At 34.8% G+C, this 23,497-nt stretch overlaps 2 protein-coding genes across 2 annotated transcripts; both read right to left on the bottom strand.

The window, feature by feature from the left end:
* Positions 1-1,418: 1,418 nt before the first annotated feature.
* LOC110916841 (myb-related protein 306) lies at positions 1,419-3,584 on the bottom strand. Its single transcript, XM_022161498.2, has 3 exons — positions 3,206-3,584; positions 2,821-2,950; positions 1,419-2,420 (listed from the first exon to the last, which is right to left on the bottom strand). Exons 1-3 carry the CDS (start codon positions 3,336-3,338, stop codon positions 1,691-1,693), a joined length of 993 nt encoding a protein of 330 aa, XP_022017190.1. The 5' UTR covers positions 3,339-3,584; the 3' UTR covers positions 1,419-1,690.
* Positions 3,585-6,263: 2,679 nt separating this feature from the next.
* LOC110918975 lies at positions 6,264-7,214 on the bottom strand. The gene has a single exon (XM_022163251.2). It carries the CDS (start codon positions 7,212-7,214, stop codon positions 6,264-6,266), a length of 951 nt encoding a protein of 316 aa, XP_022018943.2.
* Between the last annotated feature and the right edge of the window lie 16,283 nt (positions 7,215-23,497).

Here is a 23,497-nt window from a genome sequence, read left to right as displayed (position 1 = left end):
AAAAAAATTTAAAAATAGATGTATTTGCATTAAGTCGTAATTACGATCCATTGTTTACAAATTAGTGCATTTATTTCTTAAATTATATTGCACTAGGTTAAAATCCCGTATATTATACAGGTTGCATAAACATAATTATATATAATAAATAATAAAAATATATATTTAAAAAAAACTCGTATATTGCACATGTTGAATAAAATATAATTTCATATGTTAATACAAACAGTCATCAAGATTTATCTTTTAAAAATGAATATTGATATATTATTTATGTATTATAACATTTTACTTTATTTTTTATTTTGCATAAATGTAATTTTATATAATAAATAATAAAAAATATATCTTTAAAAAAACTCATATATTGCACGTGTTTAATAAAATATAATGTCATATATGTTAACACATACAGTCGTCAAGATTTATCATTTAAAAATAAACTTTAATATACTATTTACTTATTATAACATTTTACTTCGTTTAAATAATTTATTCTTAACTAATTTTTTTTAAATTATTATTATTATTTAATATGATCATAATAAAAATAAACGTTTATATTATTTTTTTTTACAATTATTATTATTGTTATCATTATTATTTAATACCATCATAATAAGAACAAATGTTTATCCTTATCTATATATTTATTCTTATCTAATATTTTTGTTTAAACTTATTATTTTTATTTAATATGAGAGATAAATAGAAAAATAAGGTGAGAAATACCAGAAAGTTTTATCCTTATATAAAATTTTTGTTTAAAATTATTATTATTATTATTATTATTATTATTATTATTATTATTATTATTATTTAATATGAAAGATAAATTGGAAATAAGGTGAGAAAGCACCAGAAAGTGACATGTGTTCAAAAGGATTTTTATTTATTACTATAGGAAGATAAGAGAAAAAGATTGCAATTTGTTATCATCTTTTGATGATCAGTTGTAGAGTCGCAAATGAATCGAATGTTCCGTGAACACTTGTGAGCCGTCCTATGTGAAGTTCTTTTGTTTAATAAATGAACAAACACGAACAAGAAGCTTTGTTCGTTTAGTTTAACGAACAAACATGAAAAAAATTCGTGTTCTCGTAAACGTTTGGTAACGCGTTCATTAATGTTCGTTAGGGTTTTTGATCTTTATATTTTATTTAAAGGCTTTAAACTAATCTATATATATTTAAGATGTAAAGATGGTAATATTCTTTCTTAAGTTGTTTAGAGTTTTAGTGTCATACTGAAGAATGTATAATTTAGAAGTACGATTATAGTGTGTTTTAGTTAATTGTTGTAAGAGAAAAATTAACAAATAAAAAGTAAATACAAGAGAAGGATTAACCCGAAATTTCAAAGATAATATAAAATAATAAAATGACAGAAGACTATTTTTTTCACCAAGCTATAGATCATTCAAAGGAAACTCCAATTCTCATTCTTTTCCCCCTTTTTACAAGAGCTATACATTGTTCACTCCATAAAAAGGCGATTGAAAGTAGCATTATTACTCTTAATGCTACATAATATATAGTCACATTTAATTACTATGCTATATACTACTGGGTATATATTAATTTACATTTCCTTTCACCTAATACTAGAAAAATAAAACTCAACCCCAAAACATGGAGTAAACCCCTCAAAAAAAACCAAGTGAGAGAGCTTTGAAAAATAAACAAAGAAGTTAAAAGAAGTTACTTTCTTCTAAAGACAAATTCATAAGGTCTGCTTGAGTAGCAGCATCATCCAAAAGCCATTTTTCAAGAAAACTAAGAGGTGGCATTTGATCTGTCATGTTTGGTTTACTTTCATCTTGGAACACACTTGTTTCAGCTGAAAAGGACTGCGAAGCATCCGAATGGCTGTAATTGGAGCAATAGTTTTTCTGCTGATTGTTGTGATTTAGATTATTATTGGATCCAAATTGAAGGGTGTAACCTTCACTTAGAGGACTTTGAAATTGCTGGTTGATCAATGAACTCTGAGTCTGAGTTGTTTGACATGTTTCAAAACTTTCTGAGCTCATTTGTGAACATTTCTTGGAACTACTCATCCAGTTTGGGAGCAACCGCGCAATGTTATCAGCGCTAGAAGCGTAAGTAGCGGTACTTGGAGATGTGGGTAAATCAGGAAGATTGATAGATTTGTTGTCAATAGATAAGGCTTCACAAAGGGCTTGTTTGGCCATATGGATATCGGTTTGGAGCCTTCTTTCCCATTGACCTTTAGTCATGGTGGTTTCAGATGATGGCGATGAGTGACGCCCTTTTGAATCGCTATGTCGTCGATGATGATGGTTTTCTTCATCTGAATTGCCTTGGAGCTTGTCCAGCTTTTTCTTGAGATGGGTGTTCCAGTAATTCTTGATATCGTTATCTGTTCTTTGTGGAAGATACGAAGCTATTGCTGCCCATCTGCCATAAAAGTTAAAGATGAACAAAATCAGTCATTTGGGATCTAAAAGTTTGAAACTTTGATTTCATGGGAGAAAATTTGCACGAGGCTCCCACATGGGTGGGATCCGGGGTGTACTATTGTACACGTTTTTATCCCGGCCTCTACAGTGGCGGATCTAGAAATTTTTCTCACCAGGTTCCTTTTGATAGATTTTCACTCATTCTCACTATTTTTTTTTAAATCATACAAAATTTCCACATTTTTTTTTTCATTTTTTTTCCAAACTAAGGGGTTCCCAGGAACCCCCGAAACACCCTAGATCCGCCACTGGACCTCCATGTTATATGACAGCACCCTTACCGTTACTCTAAGTTTTTCCGGAAAGTGTGATTTCATGAAAGAAATGTAAAACCCTACCTGTTGCCAAGAAGGGCTTGAAGATGGATGATCATTTTTTCTTCTTGCTCAGTGAAGTTACCGCGTTTTATACCGGGCCGAAGATAATTAGTCCAACGCAGTCTGCAACTCTTGCTGCATCTTAGCAAACCTAAATTCACAACACAATGGTAATTAACATCAGCTTAACAATCAATGAAGATGATAAATAAGATACAAAAGGCTAAAAATTCAGGTAAAAACAAAGTTGCAGGGTACAATAAATACCCTAATTAAATGATCTAACCAACCCACCTCCAAATAAAAGATTAAAAAAAATCACTAAACTAGAATTAGCCAAAAGGAAATGAATCAAAACAAATAAACTGAAAGATGTAGAGATAATATTATTAGGAAATAAGTATACCAGTATTAGTAGGAGCAGATCTCCAATTGCCAGGACCATTTTTTTGGATATAAGAGACTAAGATTATGTCTTCTTCTGGTGTCCATGGCCCTTTCTTCACACCTATCTTATCACAGCAAGGTGGTCTTCCCATTGTAATAGTTGGTTCAAAGATCAATCTTGTTTTCCAATTTTCACACTCACTGTGTTAGTGTGTGTTTTAGTTTCTTATAATTCAACCTTAGAGAAAAATGGCAAGCCAGTAATCTTTGGTATAGCTTGTACACTAGTTTCCTATGATTCAACTTAAGAGAAAAATGGCTAGACAATAATCTTTGGGTCTAGCTTGGACACTATATATAGATATGAAGAGAGAGATAAGAGAGAGAGTAGAAGATGAAGAAGAGGTCGTGATGATTTGACACGCTGACAAAGAAATGAGTGGAGAAAAGGCAAAAGAAGACAGCAAGAAGCATTTACTCCGGTTTGCAAAAAAAAAAAAAAAAAAGTCAGCTGTTGCTTCATGCAGATTGAGAGAGAGAGAGAGAGAGAGATAAAGACCGAATAAAAAGATACAAGTATACAACTCATATAGGAATTTGAACTCTCATCACATAGACTATGAGGAACGTATGTGTCTTTAAAGTGGAGATTATGACTTAACTAAACGCTGCTAAACGCGCCCTTAGACGCCCTTAGCTGCCACATCATCTGTCATATAATATTCTTACCAATCCTTAAAAACCTTAATTTCATCTCCAACCCTACAAATATCCTTACCCTTCTTAATTTCCACCTCATCACCTATCTATTATACACAATATATAAATAAAACATTTCTTTTATTACTTTGGGCCCACCTCACCGCATGAACCGAGGTAAACCATGCCCTTGTGCAAGGGCATCTAACCTAAGGACATGTTAGGATAGATGCACTCCAATAGTAAGGATCTTCAAGGGCTTGTAAGGGTTGGAGATAGTCTAAGGAATTAAATTAATTTAATAACATGTGTCCATATAGTAAGGTTATAAATAGTTGCAGGGACAGATCTTAGTGGAGCCGTGGCAGGGCCACGCCCCTGGCAAGTATTTCGGCCGTAGTGCTAATTTTTCGCATTTCGATCGAAATTTTGTATATATACTATGTTCGGCCCTGACAAGTTTTTCGGCCGTAGTGTTAATTTTAGTGTACGTGTCTTTCGGCCCTGGCAGGTTCAACGGGCAAGATCTGCCACTAAAACTATGTTTATGTTCATTATAAGTTTTCTCACACTTAGTATATATGTTTAAATCTTTTTAACTATTAAAAAGATGTTGGATTATTGGATTTAAATAACTCAAACTTTTCATCTTTTGACCGATATTGTATCACGTCACTTTCAACTTTCAACTATTTTCCTCTGGCCCTCCAAATTAATTGAATAATAACCCAGTTAGCTGAGTCAGATGCTATCTCACTAAACAAGTGTCACATCAGATGTCACGTCATAAAAATGTCACGCCATATGCCACGTCATTAAAAAAGTGTCACGTCAGCAAAAAACCAATTGAGTTAGGGTTTAGTTAGTTTGAGAATGTCGTAGGAATATCTGTTGAAAGTTCTGAGTGACATGGTCCAAATAATAAAAGTTCAAGTTATTTAAATTCAATAACCCAAAAATGCTTAACAATTCAGTTAGACATGTCATACCACTTTAGCATCGACGGGTATTCCAATAAAAACACCATATATAATCATACGTTTTGAGTTTTGACCCTACAACTCACATATCATTCTAAGACTAGCTTCAACAGGGGAGGGGGTTGACAAATGTTCTTAGTTACCAATGGTCATACTTCTCTTATCGTACTTGCCATTGATTATAACTGCAACAACTCGATCGTACTTGTCATTGATCGAATTTGCCACTAGTTATAGTCCCTACTAATGATTAGTTGTAACTTACTTTCCACCTTATATATGGTCGTTAATATGCAACTTTTCATTAGCCATTCAAAATACACAATTTCTATGTTGACTAAGTGGCGCAACCGTAGCTAGAGGTTGTGCCCATTGCACCCTTCTAAAGGATATCTTTGGAACCCCTAGCGAACCATTAGGTGTGTTCTAAGGTATCAAAAACAATAGTAGTTTTATACAAGTGTGTATTTCATACATCCTTACTTATAACAATGTTTATTTTCATTTCTTTTTAAGTTAATCCCAATTAACCAAAATGCATTGATGACACTAAATCCCCAACTTCTAAATAACCAAAACAAACCAACAAATAATATGGTGATTTCTTATCTAGATTTCCCCTTTTAAAATATTCTATTTGTATAATCAGATTTATTCTTTTAAGCAACCAAGTCAAATGATTTAGTCTAATAACATTTACGAATGAAGATGGTAACAAATCGAACCCTAGAATAAAGTCATTGATGACGATGATGACAAAATCGACTGAATGAAGGATAATGATGATAAAAAATCGATGAAATCCTTTCCTCCATTAGCAACTACCAAATTGTTTTTTTTCTCAAAAGGTGAACTTCATTAAAAACCAACCAAGGCGAACTTCTCCAAGATAGAGAAGAACCGCCAAAAAAAAAGAGAATAAATTACATCACGGAAAAAATAAAATTACACCAATTTCGCCAATCGACCGATCCCTCTTTATGTCTACTCCTATACCAAAGAAATCCCAAGGGTTTGACGTCCGCAACAATTTGGGCCACGTTCGTATCTTTCCTATTAAAGACTTTATCTTTCCTAGTCTTCCACATAGTCCAACACGCCACAATAATTACTCCATATATCCTCTCCTTCTTAGCATTCGACTTGGCCAAATATGAGACCAACTTAATCACATCCAAAAGCGAAAAAACAAAAAATATGAGACTAACTACCAAATTGTTTGTCTCACACACCCGAATGAATACTTTAGCATATACTGAGTGGCTAGCCCTAGCATTCTAGAAAGTTTAATAGAAGACTTAGATTAGATTTTTTTTTTTTTTTTTTAAAGTAAACTTCATTAAAAAAACACCAAAACGACACCCTCAAATCGAGGGGCCAAAAAACCACCCAAACCTACTAAAAAACAAATTTACACCATTCTATCCACTCTACGTTTTTACATTTGCCTCTATTTTTAAACCATAAAAACCCTAATGCTTTCACGTCGTTGATAATGTCCCCAATGCGAGCCTCCTTTCCTTCGAACCTCTTTTTATTCCTCGCTTTCCAAATACACCAAACCACAATCCTGATAATGCCTTTAAACACTTCCTTCTTTATCCCAAACAGGCCAACAAAATTATGGGCCTCCATAATGTCTTTGAAGCTAAAAAAATATAGATTTTGAATACTACACCACCTGCTTATAAAACCCCAAACAACTGAAGCCACATAACACGAACAAAAAATATGGTCCACCGAGTCATCCCCTTCATTACAAAGGCCACACCTATCGTCTTGCACCTGGATATTTCTGCGGTGAAGGGCCTCCACAGTCGCAATTTTGTTAAGCGCCGATCTCCACATGAAAATGTTTAGCTTCTCTGGGATCCACTTACATTCTTCTAAAGGGACCAAAGAAAGCGAATTATGCTGACCTTGACTGTTTAATAACCTTTTAACGGCTCCGACACTGAACTGGTTGTCCTCGGCACCAATCCATTCCCACCTATCCGGACCGTCCCCCAAGCTGACCCGTGACAGATTGCTGTACAGTTCTGCCAACTCATCGACTTCGACCCCAGCTGAAATATTTCTTCTCCAATCCCAGACAAACTCGTGGCCAAACACGCTGCTTCCCAACGGAGCTTTAACCCGATCCGACACCTTGCAATTCTTGCATTTCTCCAGCTTAAATAACTCCGGCATCTTGAATTTGAGTGGTTCATTACCCAGCCACGGGTCCAACCAAAACGCCGTGGAGTCACCATTTCCAACCTTGCTTTTGAAAAAATTCCTTAAAGGAATCTCGTCCACCTTTTGTTTGAAGAGAACCCGCGAAATGTTACACCAAACCCCCCCCCCCATGGACGTTCTAGTAGGAATAAAATCCCAATTAAGTCTCGTACTATGAATTGCCTCAATAACTTTAACCCAGAGTTTGTTGTTTTCCGTCTTCAGTCTCCACCCCCACTTAGCGAGTAACGCCACGTTAATATTTTTGAGCTTACACAATCCAAGCCCTCCCTTTTTTTAGGCATCGTAACCACTTCCCAAGCCACCCAATGCAACTTCTTGGATTCCTCATTTCCTCCCCATAAAAATCTCTTAATTTTTGTCTCCAAGTCCGAAATTACTTTACTGGGAGCTTTATATATCGAGAAATAATAGCTCGGGAGACTCTCTAGCACGGACTTGATCAACGTGACTCTCCCACCAATAGAAAGAAGCGCAGCCTTCCAGCTAGCCAATCGAGCATCAAAGATCTTGTACACCGCATCCCAGTTAACAACCCGATTCATATTCGCTCCGACTTTAAGCCCTAAATAGCTGAAAGGGAACGACCCCGAGTTGCATCCGACAAAAGAAGCCATGTCCACCAATTCCTCCGAACTAACCCCCATACCAAACAAACTTGATTTGTCTAAATTGATTTTCAGCCCCGAACACAAGTGGAAAATCCTAAGGGTACGAACCACGTTCGCGATATTATCTTTCGACCATTCCCCGATGATAATCGCGTCATCGGCATAAAACAAGTGCGATATAGACGGACCATTGTTGGGCAGCATCAGCCCCTTAATCGAACCATCAATCTTGGCCCTTTCAAGCATTCCAGAGAGCACATCCATAACCAAAATAAAAATAGAGTAAAAATAGATCAAACCTTAGAAAAATGGCCCTATTTTTTTATATTTGGAAAATCACAAAATTTAACCATTGAAATACTCTTGACCAAGAATTTTGTCGTCGATGACACATGACCAAAATGTCAAGTCTTACATGATGTCGGCACAGAACTATGATAATCTTGTGCCATTTTTTCTTTAAAAATGTATCATGCGCCACGTTAGCGCATGATTTGGTGATTTCTTTCATCATTTAATAAAAAATAAATAAAATTTTATTTAAAAACAGCTAAAACTTAAGAATTATTAAAGCTTAATTAGTTTAAAAATCATTAAAACTTACTTCTTAAAAGTATTTAAAACTTAAATAAGTATAACTTAGTTTTTCAAAAACATAAAGTTATTAATCAATACTTAAAAGTACGTTCGACTTTTAATAAGTTAGCCTTTTTCAACCTTTAAAAACTTAAAGTTACTAATACTTATTGTGATTAAAAATTGTTAAAATTTGATACTACCAAAACTTAATTTTAAAACTTAGCCTTTCTCAACCCTTTAAATACTTAAAGTTATTAATACTTATTGTTATTAAAAATTGTTAAAACTTGATACTACCAAAACTTAATTTTTAAAATATTTAGAAACTTAAATAATTGAAAACATTTTTTTCAATTGTAAAAAAACTTAATAAATATTAAAACTTCAATATTGTAAATATTAAAAACGTACAATTTAAAAATATATAAAGATTAAAGGTACAAAAAATTATTTTTACAAATATTTAAAAATTGAGATTTTTAAAAATACTTAAACAACTAAAAATAGCCACTTGAGGTAAAAAAAAAAATGCCACATGGACGCAAGTATATGTTGCTTTGTTGGTCATTTTGGTGATATCGAGCTTTGTTGGTCATTTTGGTGGCTTTGTTTTATGTTGCTGCTGTTCCAAAAAGAAATTGTAGTTGTGCCCATAATTTACAAACTTCCAAAAAGAAAATGTGTCAACATTCTAGAAATGGATGAAGAACCAAAAGAAAATAAGGATTCACGGTGCGGAGATCAGCCTTGAACCGTCCTTCACCGGCGCCGGCCCCTCTCTATTTCGCCCCCTCCCCCCAGTTGTGGCGTCCTCGGTGTCTTCCTGCGGACATTTCTGACGGACCTCTCCTCTATACACACCTATACATACAACTTATATATATATATATATAGGGTTGGGCTATATAGAAAACCCTAAATATTTAGGAAACCCGGGAAACTCAAAGCTCCCGACTTTTTTTTTTTTTGAAAAAAATAACACATGTAATATACATGTTTTTAAGAGTTTTGGGCCAAAAAAATCAAAAAAGCGCCGAAGGGTTTTTTTTAAAAAAAAAAAAAACAAATTTCAGCAACTTTCAGCATTTTTTGTCTAACACATGTTAGTCAACGAAGTTTTTGGAACTTATTTATTTTTTTTAAAAAAAAAGTACTTAGCGATTTTTTGTTTTTTTTTTTTTTTTTGCCCAAAACTCTTAAAAACATGTATATTACATATGTTATTTTTTTCAAAAAAAAAAAGTCGGGAGCTTTGAGTTTCCAGAGTTTCCTAAGAATTTAAGGGTTTTCTATCTAGCATTCCCCTATATATATATATATATATACATATATATATATATATATATATATATATAGGGTGAGGTTCATGCGAGAACCACCTTTATTGCGAGAACCGCGAGAACCAATGTGAACGGATGGCAATTTTGTAAATAATACAAAAAAAATTAGAAACCCGCGCTCCCCGGACGTCAGCGTTGAATTAAATTATGATCTATATCACAGTTTCAGTTCCAAACAACTATCACAACTCTCCCAATTCAGTCGTCCGATACTCAATCGCCGATACTCAATACTCAATCGCCGATACTCGCTGACGCTCCCAATTCCAGCAGTTTATCAGCAATTTCGCCATACGATAATCGTCGCTGTTCAATCGCCGTCCGCACATTAATCGCCGGCTCGAAATTAGGGCAAAAAACGGCCATATCGAATCGAATCGATTTAGGGCAAATACCGAATCGAGTTAGGGCAAAAAACGGTCATACTCGGCATATTCGGCGAGGTTTATATATTACGAAGAGCATACGTCGTCGTTGCATTGATTTACGCACTTGAAAGTTCATACACAGCCGATGTAAGTTCATACTGATGTAAGTTCATACTATGTTGTGTTTGTTCATGTATGTGATTGTTCATGTAGATTACAGAGTTGTGCTTGTTCATGTAGATTACATCTGATTATGTGCTTGTTCATATAGATTACAGTCGATGTAGGTCAATACCGATACGATTATGTGTTTTTGATTGACTTGGAATGCACATGTGCATACGATTAAGTGTTTGTGATTGATTTGGAATGCACATGTGCGTTTGTTTTGGAATGCACATGTGCATAATATTGTTCTATGTGCATAATATTGTTAATGTAAATATGATCGCGTGTTTGTGTTTGATTTGGAATGCACATGTGCATAACACTATTCATGTAAATACGTTTACGTGTTTATGTTGATTACGTGTTTGTGTTTGTTTTGGAATGCACATGTGCATAATATTGGTATATAAATACGATTATGTGTTTGTGTTTGTTTTGGAATGCACATGTGCATAATATTGTTGTATGTATGCACATGTGCATAGTTATATTACATCCGCTCTTTACTGTCTGTATGCACATGTGCATAGTTATATTACATTCGCTTACTGTCTGTCTGAGGTACTGGCTACTGGGTTTATTGTCTGTGCTTTTTTCAACATGTCAATTGTATATCAGCAATGGAAAAAAATCGGAAAAAAAATTGAAGAAAGTCACGTTTGTATTAAAACCAAGAGATGAAGGATCGTCAAAGATGCCCGACGCGGATGCGGACACATAAGCGTCAAAGATGCCCGACACGGATGCGGACACATACACAACAGTGGCAATGAAAGGTAATATGAATAATAAACAAAAAGGTTATATCATGTTGATTATTTATAATAATTGTTTTGATTCGGATATGTTTTTATGCACATGTGCATTAGCATGTAAGAACGTATCATAAACGTTTGCATATTGTTGATTTGTTTGCACATGTGCATATAAACGTTCTGATTTCGGTATGTTATTGAATTTGTGTTTATTAGTTAGGGTTAATGACGCAATATGCATTTATGCACATGTGCATTATCAGTTTTTTTTTCAAATGTTATAACTCGCGCAAACGCATTAATTTTTTGAATTCAGGTATTTTAAAGGTAGAAAAGAACGCACAAAAGGACAAAAGCATACATAAACGAGATGATGCAACTAAATGTATTGTTGTAGAAAGAAGGACAAGCAAACGGAAACACGAAGAAACAACCAAAGGTTTGGACGTAACATCTAAGACAAAGAACAAAAGGATTGTAAAATCGTGAAAACAAGTAAAAGACACCAAAGAGGCGCTGGAAACAAGAAAATGTTACTATTAGAGGCAAACATGTACAAGGAAACAAGTAAAGGATTGAAAAACTTGAGGATGAAGATAGCAACAAAACTGTTACTATTAGAGGCAAACATGTACAAGGAAACTGTTATGTAACTTGCAAAAGAGACAACACCTGGTTTGAGAGATGAAAAAATGCGGAAAATGTTAGACAAAGAGGCGATGAAACAAGACAAATGTTGGAACATGCTTGACAAATGGAAGAACGAGGACAAAGTTTGAGGGTATGAGTTAACACAGCAGGTTATTAACTGTAGGAACATATAGTATTTCTGTTTTGTTGGTGATTTATGTTAATGAAACTAGTACTTTGTTTTTTGTTTTGTTTGTTTTAACACGTTAGATGGTACTTTGTTATGATGTCGTTTATAGTTTTGGTTAAATGTGGTTGACAACAGCTGGTATAATAGTTGATATAGTAATCAGTTGGTATTTTAGCTGATATAGTAATCGATGTTTGGAGTTCGTATTGGTAGTTGTTCTTTATGCACATGTGCATTAAAATGGTTAAACTAACAAGATGGTTGGTAATGAATGTTAGTAATGATTAAATGCGTGTTAGTAATATATAATGTGTTATAGATGTACACGATTGTTAAAATATGTTATATTATGTTGGTTAATAAATTAAATGATGGGTATGCACATGTGCATAAAGTTATATAACGTACTGTGTAGTATGTAATGTATTACAAATGGGTATAGTTATATGTAAGGTACAACAAATGGTTTTATATTAATATTAGTAACAAGTATAATAATAAACAATGGTATGTCAGTAAACAAGTGGATTCAACTGTTAGATACAACTGGTAGATACATATGCACATGTGCATATTGTAAGTTAGGCATTAATATTAATATTGTAAGTTAAATGGGTAGTAATAAAATTACATTATGTTAAGTGGGTAATAATAAAATCAAAAATAATTACATGTAATACATAATTTATAACAAATTAGGATGATGGCAATGATGAATATATTAAAAAACGCATAAATAGTCCATTAAGAAACATAATCAAAACAAAAATTGATAGTCATAAGTAGTTAAGTTCGATAATCATAAGTTGTAATAGATAATAAATCAATCAAGAATCACGAGTTTGGGTTGGTTGATTTACGACATCTGGTCGAACGCCTAAGAGTTTGCTCAGGTTCTTGCACATATGTAGGGACTTCAAGGGTATTATCAGGGTTATCGTCAGAATAAGAAGAATTCTCATCAGAATACTCATCGGTGTCATCAAGATCAACATCATCAGAACCGGATTCAGACGGAGCAGGTAGTCCAACAGCAATAGCAACAACACGTTTAGCTGCTCGTGCAGCAAGTTTGGCAGCCTTGATTTTTTCGTAGTTGTGTGCATCATGTATTTTAGAGTTATGTATATGCATATGCATATCAAGAGCGATGTAATATGTATATGAGAGTATGTATATGAGAGCGATGTGTATGCATATCTACACGTGATCGATGTATATGCTTATCAAATCGTTGTGTTGTGTTTTACGTTGTTAAACAAAATATGTTTGGATGAACATGAGCATTATTAAATAAGTGTATGCACATGTGCATTTTTTTCATATCAGTAACCATATGGAATCAAACAGTAAACATGTATGCACATGTGCATTTTTTCTGTCAATATAGTAAGTTTGGTCATATATGTTAGATGGATAATAATAAAATATGAAACGATTACATATAACAGGTAATTGGTAACAAAGTATAACACATACAATAGGTAATTGATAACAAAATATAACGATGATAATCATAAACATTTGAAAACAAACATATAGTGCAAAACGTTTATCGTCGTAAATACTTCAATCAAGAATAATAAGTCGGGTTGGTTGATTTACGGACTTCTGGTCTGGTTGAACGTCTAAGAGTTTGCTCAGATTCTTGTATGTATGTAGATTAGATTCTTGTATGTATGCAGATTCTTCGGGATCATCGTCAACATTGGGTATCCAATATGGGGTGCCATTAGGCGCCATTAGGCGTACTATTCCTGTATTGTTCCTGTGTAAATAATAAATAAAAGTTGTTTAAAAGTTTGTAATTATTACAGGGTGTGGGGGTGTGGTAATGGGATGCACATGTGCATGATAAGTAATATACGTAAGAAAACAATAAGTTAGTTGTTTGATGTTTATTAATGATAAATAGGTGGTATTAGTGATGTTTAAACATATGTATAGTTATGTACCGTTGGGTTGGCTAAAAGTTTATATGTGATGATTAATTTGTGATGGTTACGGATTGTCGTTAAATGTCTACATAGTTTAATTGTCGAAGTAATGCACATGTGCACAAATGTGCACAATGTAGTTGACAACATAATAATGTCTACATAATGCACACGTGCATAATGTAATTGTCACATAATGCACATATGCATTATCATTTAATATATAACGACATAATGTATTTGTCAACATAATGCACATTTACATACCATTCAATGCAGTATAATTTATTGCTTATCATTTTAATGCAGTAGTATAATTCACAAGTATAGATAATTTACAAGAATAGATGTATAATGCAAACGAAAAGAGATTACCTGAATTCTCGCTGGAACACCGATTCAAGTATCTGATTCAAGTCTCTGACTTCAATATCACCTTCAAAGTGTCCCATTCTGTATATAGATCGGTCGATTCAAGTCAATGACGTTGCGGTTGTTCAAGATCACATTCAAGTGTCACACTCTGTATCTAGATCGGTCGATGAGAGACACCGGTACCCTCGCCGGAACCCTAGACACACAGTTGTCATGCTCACCACCACCAGACCATCACCACCGCCGACTTATGCCCCGCCGTGGAACCCGTGAACGCCGACTGCCGCTCCACCGTAAAATCCGTGAACGGCCGATGAGATACGAACGAACCTGTGAAATTTGTGGGATCAACCGTTGTTTACTGCCGTGAGAACCACCGTACACTCTTGTGCGCCGCCTGTACGCCGCCGTGAACAGCCGTGATCCCTCAATGTGTCGCTGCCGATGATGGCTGATGATGCAGATTGTGGTTTAGGAATGATTGAATTGAACTAGAGAAACCCTAAAACAGGGGACGTCAATATATTTACAATATATGCCACCGCGTTGTGTTGTAGTTCAATATATTTACAATAGTGCCATGTGTTCACATTGGTTCTCGCGGTTCTCGCAATAAAGGGTGGTTCCTAACGGATCTTTGTCCTATATATATATATATATATATATATATATATATATATATATATATATATATATATATATATATATATATATATATATATATATATATATATATATATATATATATATATATATATATATATATATATATATATATATATATATATAAGACTCATCCCCCCATTTCCTTAGTTTCATCTCCTTTGCTTCATCCCCACACCCATCCTACATGACGGCTACATAGCAGATTATCCTCCAAGGGGGACCATCACCATACCGCATAGCGTAAGAAACCAAAAAACAAAAATTATAACTTGCACCCTTACCAATGAATAATAAATGTGTCAAATTAAGTAACCGATCACATTCATCCAATTCACAAATGAAATATATACTTGAATAGTCGGAGCAGTTATATTTTACTAAAGTTATGGTATACAGGGGCGGAACCAGCATACAACGAGCCGTAGCACGGGACAGGGCTCAACTTCGTATCGGTAGTGTAATCCAAGGGCGGACCTTGCAATTTGATTAGGCAAAAACACCCCTTAAACGGTTGATGGAAACGGAATTTTCCAGTGGAAGAACACTTGCAGCGGTGGCAGTTCTTAAACATGAAGAAGATGAAGTGATATATTATCACTATCAGGCAAAAACACCCCTTAAACTTTAGTTTACTTGTAGTTTACAACCTTTCAATTTGTTTAGCTTTTTCTACCTTCCCTTTTCTTTAACCCATTAACATTTCACCCCTAAACTTTAATAAATTACACTACAACCTCTAACTTTAAGTTTACACACTTGCAATTTAGTTGGTTTTTTCTCTCGAATTCTCAGAGACGGCCTTAGATAAAAAAAATTGGGACACCCTTAAAATTTTTCCTAGTTCCGTCACTGATGGTATAGGTACTCTGTATCTATCTCTTATGTTTTAAAAAGATTGAAAAAAAAAACTGATAACCCACCGGACATGTATCATTCGAAACATGTTTATTAAATTATTAGATTTCAGTATTAATTCGTATACACGTGGGTAAACCGTGTACACATATATTAAAATAACAAACCTACAACATAACGAATTTTTATTTATATTTCCCAAAGTAAATAGAAGTTATACAGATTTTTTTACGGCAAATATTACTCATTTACACCAATAATCCTAAACGGATACATTTGCCCAAGTTTAAACTTGACACCTCATCTCTAAAAGACATATGGCTCTATCAAGTGAGCTAGGAATATATCCGGGTGTATAGTTGTTTGGTTAAACGTTACAAAAATCGATCTACGATTCATCGCTTTTCAGTCCGATATTAAGTATATGTAAAGATCACCTTATACAATTTTCTCTTCAAGTTGTTAAATTATTAATACTGAAACAAAACAAATGGGAGGAAAACCATAATTTTTTTGTTGATTATGTATGTATAGGTATAATTGGTGTTCTTTAATGTAAAGCGAATTAATCATGTTAGCCCGATTAACTCCCAATTACCAAACTATACGATTGGGTTTCCAGTTCCATCTAAATAGTTTGGGTTAATTCGGCTAGGTTTGGATTAAAAAAACACCTCTAGCTTGCTTGTGTGCATGTCAGCCCACAAATATGCGAATCATGTTAGGGTTCATGTTTCTAACATAATTTGAGCTTTTATACAAAGGAAAAAGAAAATAATTCGTATTGGTTTCAAAGTGCGAGCTACACGTTTTTGTGTTAGAAAATACTTTTTAAATACATGATTTCTATGTACCTTTACATGATTTAGACTTTACTTCTTTTCTTGCTCTTGTTTCATATAACGTCATCCGTAGTGGGGCGTGATGGAGGATTTTTTGTGGTGGATGGCGCCCCATAGCGCATGCCACACCATAACAAGAGGCGCTATGGGGTGGGTTTTGGATGAAAGCGCTATCTGCATAGCGGCGTGAAGGTTGTTCAAAGTTTTTGGTTTATACACATTTGGTCCCTGCAAATCGGAGAAGAAGACAGAGGAGGCGGTATTGATTTGTTTTTTGCCGGAAAGTCGGCCGGAAAGTTGGCCGGAAAATCGGAGAAGAAGCCAGGATGCGGTATTTGATTTTGAAAGTTTTTGGTTTATAAACATTGTTGGAAGTTTAGTGTGAATGAAAGTCTCAAGTTGGTAATTCACTTTGTCCCACATCGGTGTGGGAGTGAAAAGATAGGCTAGATATAAGGAGAAACCTTAATGAAGCCTTTGAAGTCTTATGACATGTTTTACCACAAGTCCTACCCGCGCGCACGCAGGGGGGGTGCAAAAAATGGAACCGGATTTAGTTGAACTCGTGTACGCCCGCACGTCCTGCGGACACGAATGCAGCTCCGAAAACCCGGGCTCGCGGGAGACAGTTTTTGCACTCGAGACTGACTAATTATTTTTTAGTCTTTAAAACGGTTGGTCTTAATAGGTCTTTAACTGAAATGATTTTCAGTTTTAATGAGAACCATTATACTATTCAGTTACGAAACCGCTGAGCCATTATGTGAGTTAATTCTCTGCAATGATGAGGCCAGAATCAGTTATGATCTGTGCCTATAAAACCCAATGCAGACCAACACAGTTAGACACACCGAAATACAATCTCTTCTCTCGATCTCTCTGCAGCATTCTCCGGTTTATTTTTCAGGCAAGTGTTCAAGTCCGGCAGCGCTCGGTGCTGTTTCGAACCGGCGTACCCTGGGAACAGACGGCGAATCTGTTTAAGGGAATTGTGTCAAACACAAGCCCGGTTAATTCGTTTACTGTTTCTTTTTACTTCTGTTTGCAATCTTCTCTAACCACTGTTCTCATCAGTGGTTCTGTTTCAACTTGCCACTGCTTCTAATAGACAGTGGTTGATCAGCGGTTAGACTGATCAGTGCTTAAACTGATCAGTAGTTAAGTTCATCAGTGGTTAGTCAAACTGATCAGTAGTTTATCAATCTAATCAGTGGTTTCTAATCAGTGGTTACAAAACAGTGGTTATTTTTCTAACAAACATTTGGTCCCTATATTTTCTCAAATATCTAAAATTGGTTTTTAAAACTTGTTTTTCTCTTATTTATAACTTTAAAAATGTGATAGTTTTAGTACTTGTAAAATAACTTTATGAAAAGTTATTTTATTTAATTTTTTTTTAATTTAATGTAATGGTTTTTAATTTAAAAATGTTAGAAATTAATTAAAAATTGAAAATTAATTAATCGAGTAATGATGATTTAGGGGTTTTATAACTACGGACTCTAGTGATATAACGCTCTATAAAGCCCATGTGTGACGTGGCATGACATGTGTCGCATAACGCCCCCAAAGGGACTTTATGACTACACATGGCCTAAAGGTAAACGGGTGCACCCCTTATGAGATAGGGGGAAATTTCCACTCACTCAATCATAATGTGTCATGTCAATTACTCTCTCATACATTACTCTTGCCCAAAAAACATAAGAGGTGGTTTCACTCAAACCATTTAAAAAAATAATGATTGGTTGAAAGAGAGTGGGGCTCACCACTCCCTCCTCTTCCTCGCATGCGGCAACAACTCCCAGCACATCTCCTTCACCGCGCGACATTTCCTTGTTGTCGGTGCACCCCTCATGCGGCAAAAATACACCCCGCTCACTTCCCCACTTCCACCCCCTTCACCCTAACCTTCATAACAACAATCATGTCGGTGGGTTCGTATAAGTTAATGTTTTGTTATTCTTATTAAATGTTTTTACTATTTAAATTCATTTATTGTTCTTACATGTTTATCAACGTATATTTAAATACATTTATATTGTTCTTTTTTATGATCAGAAGTGATTGGTTCTATAAGGAGGGTCATAAGTGAGGTACTATATCATCACATGTTTTATTCTAATTAATTTTTGAATTCGTTCACATTTCTTTTTATGAAAACTTGTTCCTAAGGGGATGAGCTTGTGATTAAGTGGTATACTATAATGATGTTCAAAAGTTAGAAGTTTAAGTTTTATAGAGTGCAGACACTAGTGTATATATCATTCTAAGAATTGTTAGCTAAAAACTCGTATAATTCATCATTTGTAATCTAGTTCCCTATTGTTCTCATCCTGTTCCTTATACTATATCTATTTAAATACATTTAGTGTTCTTTTATAATTAATTTTTTTTTTTTTTTGGAATGATAACTTTTGATTTTAACCTATTAAACTAATAATTCTAAATTACTAATCATTGCCTAAATTAAACCAAGACGGCTTCTCCAAAAGAGATAAGACTCTATCAAATGGGCTAGCCTCACATTAGATCTTTTATGATTAGACGTGATCGGTTATGTAAGGCTTGACGGTACAGGTCCGTTCCCCTTCCGTCTTGGTCCGGCGCCGGGTGGAACACCGTCCCCCCCCCCCCCCCGCGCGCGTGCGCGCGCGCGCGTCGTCGTCCTCTCCGTCTCTTTGGAGACGTTGGAGCCGCTCCACCAGAAGACAAAAGCTTCCCCATTTTCCATGCTATAACCGTTAAAAAAATAATTGCCTTTATTAAATAAAAAACGACTATATTTCAAACTCACCCAAAATCCTTCAAAGTTTTATATAAATTCAACCTTTTTATCTCATTTTTTACCCACTACAACCCCATCTCTCTCTCAACTTTCATACTTTTTATAAAAATTAGTCATGTCTTCATCTTCTCCTTCAATGTGGTATTCGTCATCTTCGGGTGAGAACGAAGCATTTTTCGCGAACGTCATTATGTACGCGGCTCAGATGTTCATGGACGAGGATGAAAACTCTGAAGTGTCGTCCCAATGGCAAACTAGGAGAGCCAAATTAAACCGAGACAAAGAAGGTAATTTAATTTTTTAGAGTGTGTTTATTTAAATTTAAAAATGAATTTAATTTATTTTGCGTATTTAATATATAGCCGCCCACGATAAACTAGTGGCCGATTATTTTGCCAACGAACCTGTGTACACGGACGAGATGTTTCGACGTCGGTTCCGAATGAGTCGTCGACTTTTTTTACGTATCGCAGACGACTTGGCCCAGTCTGATCCGTTTTTTCACACTGCGATACGACGCTAGGGGGCAAAGGGGATTCACTACTTTACAAAAATGTATGTCGGCCATTCGCCAACTCGCATATAGGTACGCACCCGATGCATTGGACGAGTATTTAAGGATGTCCGAAAGAACCGCACGTGAATGTTTGCACAGGTTTTGCGAATGGGTCGTCAAATTATATAGTAAGAAATACCTGTGGAAACCAAACGCAAATGACGTTCAGCACACGAACAAAGACATGGTTTTCAAGGAATGCTCGGAAGCATTGATTGCATGCACTGGCCGTGGCAGAACTGCCCTACTGCTTGGCAAGTTCAGTATACTCGGGGAGATCATGGTCATCTCGCTATAATTCTAGAGGTTGTTGCGTCATAGGATCTTTGGATCTGACATGCTTTTTTTGGTCTACCTGGTTCGCTTAATGACCTTAACATCATATACCAATCACAGATATTTGACGATGTAGTGGCAGGAACATGTCCAGACACAAGTTTTACGGTTTCGGTGGTGGAATACAGACGGGGTTACTACCTTGCGGATGGAATATACCCAACGTACTCGAAAATCATTAAAACTATTCCGCACCCTACAGACGATAAAAAAAAGAAATTTGCAAAGTATTAAGAGGGTGCGAGAAAAGATATTGAACGGTGTTTTGGGGTTCTACAAAAAAATGGCATATCATTGAACATCCAGCACGTTCTGCTACACCAAAGAGGTTACGACACATTATGTACGCTTGTACCATCCTTCATAACATGTTCATTGAAGACGAAGGTAGAGCGATATGTGAGTACGACGAAAACGCGTCTAACGGGAATTCTGTTCCAGTTAGTTTGGAACAACAAGATTTAAACATGTTCTCTCTACGTAACGAGTACACACATCATAACCTACAAGCGGACTTGGTGGAGTACATTTGGAACAACGCACAAAACGAACCTGACGACCACATGCCGGATGAAGACTAGTAGTTTTTTTTAATATTTTTTAAGTTCTTAGGATTTTTTTAAGCTTATGTTTTTTTAAGTTTATGTAATGTTTTTTAATATTAATGAATTTATTTTTCTATCTTATTTGTTAAATGTTAAAAAAAAAGTAGATGAATAAAAAAAAAGTAAACTTGTGGGGTAGGATCATCCTCCCATTTCCAGTGTTTCAGTGTGTTGGATCATTCTCAAAGGAACTATGATGTGGCGCCTACGTGGCGGATCATCCTCCAAGGGAGGATGGTCACCATACCGCATAGCCTAAGTGCTATGGCAATATAATATCATCAAATCTATTTTCTTTTTGTACGTATTTATCTCTATTATTAAAGCAAAATAACTTTGATTATTTGACTATTATGTGACATTGCTCTTGATGCAGAGAATTAAGATTTGAGCGGCATTATTTTTCTTCTCTTTTCCTTCACTCTCTCTCTCTCTCTCTCTCTCTCTCTCTCTTCATCAATCCAATCCAATCTTGCCAAAATTATGAGATCCTTCTTTCTCCCTATTTCCCTTCTTCTTTTTCCAATGTATTTCAATTGCCAAATGATTTTGCTAAGGAGAATTGGAATGCGTTTCAAGATTTAAGAAGAAATTGAAGACCTAGAAGACGATTTTGACAATCATTCGTTCCTCCGATTGCGGCAAATTGTTTTCTCCTTCACATAACCCTTCTTCACCACGCTTCTTATCTTTCCAATCAAAACTCCAAATCCATTTTCAATCAAATCATTTTTTTCTTAAAATCTATGATTTTGTTTCCATTATCTATTATAAACCCTAGATGTATAACATGATTCTTCTTTTACGAAAAATATGTAAGTCGTTTCCTTCGTCTGGATAGTTTGGTTCATGTTTTATGCGCCTTATTACTTAATTATGCTTGAATCTAAGTAGATCGATTGAACTGTAGTTATATACACTTAATTTGTTTCATTATTTGTGGATTCAGAGTGTTGGTTGTGATTCAAGGTGAAGACGATTGCAAATGTGTGATAGAAAGATGGAAGATGAAGATGATGATAGTTTGGGAGCAGAAGAATTTTGGTTAGTAATACATGTTTACCATACATTTTAATTGTTTCGATCATCAGTTTTGTTTCCGTTCTTGGTATTAGTTTATGATTTTGTATGTATTCAGTTCAAAATCTTCATCAAGCTAATTGAATTTGTATGTAGTATATAAGATCTCTATCATCATCTAATTAATCAACCATCAGGGAGAATAATATATTAATGTGGACTAAGAGAAGTCTCCCTTAAAAATTAAAAAGGCTTCCGTCTTCATTGACATAGTGATGGATGCTGATGTTTCTTCTACAACGACAATCATGTTTTCATCGTCATCGTCATCGTCATCGGAGGTGATTTCTTGTAAATTCAATCAAATATGTTTCAAATCTAAGAATTTAGGGAGTAAGTAAATACATTTTTTTTTGTGTGTAGATTGTAAACTGTATTTGAACGAGTTTGAAAGTTGGTAAAATTGGTATAAGATATTGTAGGTATATTCTTTCAGTGACACCGCAAATGTCATTTCTTAATTATTTAAACATTTGTAAGAGTAAGAGATTATGTTTGATTATTGGTGTTTATAAAAGTACCCGTTATAGGTAAAAACTGACTTAACTACTAATACGCCCGTATCGAATCAATTGATATAGATAAAACCACGGGTTTTAAAGTTTGGTGTTTTTGGATACAAGGGCTTTGTTGAGCATTTTTTTCATTTATCTATGTGTACCAACCGCTTGATGTTATGCCAAAGAGAACATGCATACAATTTTTTTAATAACATTTGTTCTATACTGAAATATAATTGTAATTGAATATAATAAAAGTAAATGAGTTACACGCTTCAATCATGTGTAGCCATCACTAATCTTCTTTTTTTGGTATTTAAGGATGAAATTTCTTTTGGTTTGAATTCGATTGCAGGCATCACAATACCTCCTCTAGTGGAGATTTTCGATTTTGGTCCTTTTATTAGAATGTGGTCAAATAGGTCCCTTATTCGATGAAGTTGAACTCATGGTATGGGTGTAAAGAAAGAGTGAATAAATGAGTTCATAATTGCTGGAATAGTCATATACTTTAGGTGGTTTGTTATTGTTTCTCTTATTTTAGTTAAGTCATGAAATGTTGGTTAAGTTGACCAAATATAATATTTTGATTGCTTTTTCTATTTTATCTAGAAATTATACTTGATGTGTCGGTTAATGACTAAATCATTGAGCATGTTAATCTCGAGGTATTTATATGTTTTACATAACCTAATTTAACATAATTTGATGTATATGTAGTCTGGAGGTTAAATGAGGATCATATCGCAGATGATTAAAGGATAGGTTTGGAGAATTTTGAATTGTAATTATTTCTGTTTCGTGTCGTTGATCTTATGAAGATTAGAGCATTTTTGTAACTTGTTGTTTTGTTGTTATTTCAGCTCATGACTTACATTGTCTGCAATTCCTCTGCGTCGTTCATCGGTTAGTTCATTTTTTCTGTCTTTTGTGTTTAGGTTGGTTGAGGCATTGTTCATTCTTTGTTGTTCTTTGAGTATAATACATGCCGTTTGTTTTGATTAAGTTTCTTGAAATGTGGAAGGATGTCAGAATTGTGTTGATAGTATATGAGGTTGAGCCTCTTTGGCCATTTTCTTTCATATACTAATAAGATGAACATCCACCGGTCAGTGGCAATTCATGATGGTGGCTTTTAAGGATGTCAGATTCGTGTTGTTTGGAAGATTTGAAGCTGTTTCGGTGGGTTCGAGTCTCAGGTGCAGCTTGATGA

This window comes from Helianthus annuus, chromosome 16 (assembly GCF_002127325.2).
Source record: "Helianthus annuus cultivar XRQ/B chromosome 16, HanXRQr2.0-SUNRISE, whole genome shotgun sequence".
NCBI lineage: Eukaryota > Viridiplantae > Streptophyta > Magnoliopsida > Asterales > Asteraceae > Helianthus > Helianthus annuus.
This window is presented reverse-complemented; position numbering and strand designations above follow the sequence as displayed.